Genomic DNA, 6,136 nt, shown 5'->3' with positions numbered 1-6,136 from the left:
ACTTGGGCCAGATATAATCGCATATCTGATATATGTTCAAAGGCCATCCTGATTATTTATTTATAATTATATAATTATTATAAGCATAAATGAAAAAATCAAAAGGTTTATTGTAATATAAGATTAATGACTAGTCTAGGAAGGACAAATGATATTGTTTTTAATGTTTTACACTTTTACTTTTAATCTATTTTATAATCAAATGTTTATATCTGTATGCGGAAGTGGATGGAAAAAGTCAAACAACTGTTATATATAAAAGGTCAACTAATATTTGTCAATAGTATTTGACTTTTCTCTCCTAATAATGGTTCTAGAATACAAAAATGGATGCGTACGTATAAGAAAAGGTCATGTTGCTCATTAAATATGGATAAATATTGCATTGCGGCCGACGACCAATGGCATAGTCCCAATATTCATACCCTGCATGTGAAACATAGAAATTCCCATCAATATATGCAATTAAAAACCTAATCTTTGATTGCTTATCGCTTTTCTTGATAGCAACATGCATGAATATTCATAAATGAGATCTTTTCGTTATGGGTATCACTTATTCGCTTGGTTGGAACGTCCCTGGGTAAATTTAAAAAGTCTCAAAGTTAATTTATCGCAATATAACTTTTTTATAACCCTTCTATACATGGTGTTTCATTCTTTTTAGTGTATAAATCATTGTTTTCATAAAATTACAAGGAAATTGTTGGAAATTTTAATAAAAATTATGTATATTTATAATACTTTGGACACTGTTAAATATAAATATATATTTTCTATATTATTAATTCTTATTGGGTTATGTGCTCATCCTTGAGAGCTACGAAACGATACATATTATATTCAAAAGGGAGAAAACAAATGGGTATTGGATTGTGTCCCACATGGGAATACTAAGTAAACTTTAGGTTTGGTGTAAAGATTTACAACTTTTTTGTATTAATTTTACTCTAAAACTTATGCACGTTACGAGGATGTAAATTATGAATTTGATAGACAAAAATTATCGAACTTGTACGCGACCTAACATAAAACTATGGTTTATTCTTTTAAAACATAAGATTTATATATATATAATATGGTAAACGATATAATTAAAACTAACAACACCAAAATGCACGCCTACACTATGTAATATTCTCCATATATTACACTACAAGCTATCTGGGATAAAATCACATATGATAATCGGATTCTATATCTTCTTTTCTAGAAACGCATTGTTCAATATATTTTTCTAGAAGCATACTTTAGTATGCATTGTCACATGTATACATGATGCCTCTTACCATCTCAATGTATCTATTTTAGTATATATGCGTGGTCAAACGTATACATAGTTACTCAAGTACTGCTCGATGTATCTACCCTGATACTTTTGTGCATTTATATATTCTGGACGGGTCCCGAAGTTTCTTTTAAGCTTTTATGTATTACCCCATTATTCCCGACTATATAACCTAATCCCTGTCTCTCATATTAGTATAATGAATACAACAAATATCGAATTAAGAATAGTTGGTGAGTAAAATATAATTTTAAAGGTATGGCAAATTGTTTTTATTTACATCTTCAAGTTTATAAATATGTGTTTTTTATTATTTTTTTCAACTTCTAAGCTTAAATAAACTTACAGCCCTGAATTTGTAACAACCTTTGTGAGCGTTTGAAAATCCATTTGTTTTAAATAATGGTTTATATTGTGGCGTTTTAATTATTTGTTTATAAATATACACAAAATGGCAACACAAAGCAACAATGGTTTTATGATATGAATGTCTATGCGTGATAGTAACATTTTGTATTTTAAAAAATTAAATAAAGTTTTCTTTATATTCTATATATGTAAACGAAAGAAGGTTTAAACAATAATAATCATGAATGATTTTAACAAGGAGTGCCCTTTACAAAAAGCTAAAAATAAAATTGCAGGAATATGCTATAAATTAGTTATATATGTGTGAAACGGGTCGGCTTATATTATGTACGTATACATGAGATATTTTATGACATAGAAAATCGATGACTTTTCAATATGCTTATCTCATTATCATGATATGTTAGGAATATAAAAACAGTATTAAAGAATCCAATTCTATCATATCTCTTCATTTCCAGAGACGTCACTCTTCTTTTATATACTCATATTTCCTTCTCGAAGCATATTACGATATATATGCATCTTTCAATTTTCGAATACCTCTTTAATTAGTTACCGCATTTTGGAATATCAAGACAGATGAAAATGAAAACTTACTGTTGAAATTCAATGTTGATGAACTGTATTTGATTTGCGATTGTGCCAAAAGCAGTATCTGAAAGAACCATGGTTGTGCCGGCCCTTGTAGACCGAGAAACCGAAGTTTGTGCTCGATCGATGATCCTGACTTGAATTGTTTGACCAGGAATGCATGTTCGTGGTATGGTGGCACTTATACACCTTACCAGATACTGCCGCCCACATGCAGCACCATTATCCCATATACCCTCTCCGGCGGCTGCAAACAAGTTACTGGACGGAAATTGAGAAGCATCGTTTCCATAACAGGCCGAGGCTGTAAGTTCATTGTACAAAAATCAGAAACAAATCATGATAAAGCTGTCAGATACATGCACGTTTTTCTTAAATATTATACATGTATTGTGATGAATAAGATATAAGCTTACGTGTGTATGGCGGATTGTACATGCTAGCTGTGCCGACTTCGCAGCATACAAGCTCGAACAGAACTGAAGTTAGGAAAATATAGAGCCATGGATTAATGGGATGTTGAAGCTTTAAGTTGAACTTCAGCATATTGTCTCAGTACATCACAACGAAAAATATTGGTGTGTGTGTCTATATATATAAGAGATAGAAGGAAGTCAACATATTATTAAGTAGATGTTGTTACAACGAATACCAGCTACTAAACTATGCATTTAAGTATTATATATATATATATATATATATATATATATATATATATATATATATATATATATATATATATATATATATATATATATATATATATATAGAAGAAAAAAGAAAATATATAAATAAAAAAAAGATTCTTTAATTAAGGGTGAGGAAAATTTCAAATTCAGACTATTGATTTTGATTCCTAACTTTGTTTTTACTTTTTAGAGATACAAATGAAGTATTAGACGAAAGACAAAAGTGCAGTCGGCTTTGGATTTTGTAGTTTATAAGCGTTGTGTTATTTGAGCATTTCACAAGAATTTTTCCTTGTATTATTTACAAAGACTCTTCTTATTGAGAAAGACTATCTAGAAGCCTCATGGCCAGCTTGAATTTTAACCAAATTCTAAGCATAGTTTTTTTTTTAATTTTATTTAATTTTATTTTATTTTATTTTTCAATTTTAAGCACTAATTTCAAACTATAAACATTATTAAAATGCTAAGTGGTTAATAGATAAACTTCATCGTATTATAAGACTTAAACCACAAGGCTTTCTCTTGCACATGCACCTGGCAAGGAGTGTGCAATTGTGAACCAAGTTAACTTGGTTTGCTAAATGTGTGCGAGCGCATGTCTCACAAATATAAATGTACCACTTATCAGTCAGAAAAATAGTGTCTAGGTTGACTTCATGGTCCTGTTTCTTGCTTAGAACAACCCAAATACCTTTATAAATCTTCTCAAATACGCAAGCAGTGCATAAAGAAACGACAACGGCCTCCCACTACTAGAACAAATGCGTTTAATGACATGTGAACTATGACACACGCTAGATTTATGACATGCAAAGTTGGGTGTCGTAAAAGAATGTCATCACTTATAAAATTTTAAGGATTTACGACACACATTTTGCATTTCCTAAAACTTGCTATCATTTTATAAAAAATTTAGGAACGTGCGTCCTCCCTCCTTAATAGCCAAGGGGGAAAACTAAATCCTCAAAATTTTTGAAGACTCCACCTTCTCATAATCGTCTTCCTTTACCTTCTCATTGGGTTTTTTTCACAAATGACCTCTCTGGATCGAGGACTATTATCTCCATTTTTCCATTGCCCTCTCCATTTCCAAACTTATTTTCATTCCTATTTGGTAATACAAAAGCAACTATAATGGTGGTCGTAGGGACGACTCTTTAACTAATTCCATATGGTGGCCGCGTTAGCACAAAATCTGAATCTAAGTCTGAAGACCCTGCACAGGTCGTAACCTAAACTAAGCATTCCTCTTTTTTCCACTATTTGAATTATTTAGATCTGCAATTTTTGAGTATTTATATAATATATGACTTTTCAAAACAACTCAAGTTAATTGAGGGGGTGAAAATATGATATTTCTCTCTTTAACAGAAGGGTTGGAGAACTACAAAATGTGGTATATCATCAGTTGAGCACAAAAACTCCAACATTATTCATTAGGCTCTATAAACATGCTTTGAAGGATCTTCATGGGCGGAATTTGCTGAAGGAGGGAACTCATGGGTCTGCTATTATAGCTCTTTCCAAACTTGTTGCTTATTAGGTTCCCTTTTTGAACTCAAATGCACACATATATTGCAATCTTTGATTTTTTTTCAAAACTTTCTTGTGTTCAGAAGTATTTTTAGTTGTTTGATAGTTTTCTTAACTTTCAATAAGTTAATGTGAATTTTATAAAGAATTTAATGGCTATGGAAATTGTTCATATATAATATTACATGCTTGAATATTATTATCAATATTTGGTGGAGAAAGCAAACAAGACTATGTTGAAAAGGTCTGTGGAAAGTGAAATTAATAGTTAATTACTATTGTTTTAGTTTTTTCTAAAATTTCAGTGTAATGTTGTATCTATCTTATAACTAATGTTAGGTTTTTATCTTTCAAATTTTGCTGAGCTTCTTGACAATTCTTTAGATGAGGTATATAAGACTCTACACTCTTTCTTGGTGCAAATCCCCTTATTTGTTTTCTCTTTGACATGCAACTAGTTCAGCAACATGCTCAGGTGTACACTGGAGCTACTTATCTTAATATAGATGTGTTGAATATTGAAATAGACATTGGTAGCAATATGTTGATGGTTGAAGGTACAACATTTCTCCCTCCTAGAGTTAGCATTCCTCGATTCCAGTATTTCTTATAGTTTCTTCTAAATATCGACAAACTGAAATTCTATAATGAAGTTTCATGAGCCATAAGTTATGTTCTTGTCCTCAGGAAGTTGACATAAGTTGCATGGTTACACCTTATGAGGAACAAAAGATAGAAACAAATTTGCACTCACAATCGAGATTCATTACATAAGTTAGCAACATAAGAGAGTAGATTTTGTTTAAACTTGTAACGCTCATAATTTTGGGCTAGACGTTTAAGGTATAATAATAATTATTATTATACATTTAATCAAACAAATAAAATCCTTGATTAGGGTAAATTGTTCTTCATATATGTTTCGGGATAATAAATAATTATCATGTACACATTAAGTGGAAAATATTAGGAGTATAGAATATTTGTAGAAAAACCTGAATATAAAAGTTATTGTTAAAATGGTAAAATAAACATTAAAAATAAAAGATTATTTTGGACAAATAATCTTAAAGAAAGTTTTAGGAGTCATGACGATGATTTTTTGGATATAAAGAGCGCCCAAATCGGACTTTGTATGAGGAAGTTATGATTTATCTAAGTTTCATGTTCAAACTGATACTGTAAGGTGCGTTATAAAAAAGTGTAACATCTAGTTTGCGGGTATTCTTTTGATAAGTTAATCATTTAAATAAGGTTAAATTTCTAACGTCTATTCTTGGTAAATAGTTCATTTATGTTATGGGCAATTAAAGATGTAAAAATATGGATCTTGAGATGGTCACGTGGTGATGAAGGATACATCACTTCAAGGCCATCAATGAGTAAAACATGCATCCATTTTGTGTGTCACGACGTGATGAGCATGGGATCATGACATGACGGCCACTGAGGTGTTTAACAATAATTTCGGGATTTATGTCATATTTAAAGGAAGTGATGGTTAAGGTTTTGCACACCCTCAAACTCCATCACTGTCACACCCCCAAACCAGATCGCGGAAACGTCTAGGGGTGGAACGAGAACATAGTATCACAATAATTGTGTACATTGAAACACAAGTACATAAACAACCATCATATCATATGATTGATGGGTTTTG

General features: G+C 30.9%; 1 protein-coding gene across 1 annotated transcript; it reads right to left on the bottom strand.

The window, feature by feature from the left end:
• Positions 1-229: 229 nt before the first annotated feature.
• On the bottom strand, positions 230-2,881 carry LOC145050454 (EG45-like domain containing protein). Its single transcript, XM_078998700.1, has 3 exons — positions 2,668-2,881; positions 2,258-2,555; positions 230-426 (listed from the first exon to the last, which is right to left on the bottom strand). Exons 1-3 carry the CDS (start codon positions 2,795-2,797, stop codon positions 420-422), a joined length of 435 nt encoding a protein of 144 aa, XP_078854826.1. The 5' UTR covers positions 2,798-2,881; the 3' UTR covers positions 230-419.
• Between the last annotated feature and the right edge of the window lie 3,255 nt (positions 2,882-6,136).

Source organism: Lactuca serriola, chromosome 5, assembly GCF_051521515.1.
Source record: "Lactuca serriola cultivar US96UC23 chromosome 5, Lser_US96UC23_V15, whole genome shotgun sequence".
Classification (NCBI taxonomy): Eukaryota; Viridiplantae; Streptophyta; class Magnoliopsida; order Asterales; family Asteraceae; genus Lactuca; species Lactuca serriola.
This window is presented reverse-complemented; position numbering and strand designations above follow the sequence as displayed.

Bases quoted from the DNA above. Each gene is read 5' to 3' on its own strand.
- LOC145050454 (XM_078998700.1), bottom strand. From the start codon at position 2,797: ATGCTGAAGTTCAACTTAAAGCTTCAACATCCCATTAATCCATGGCTC. The intron at 2,556-2,667 runs GTAAGCTTATAT...ATGAACTTACAG, and splicing joins GTACAATCCGCCATACACAC to CCTCGGCCTGTTATGGAAAC.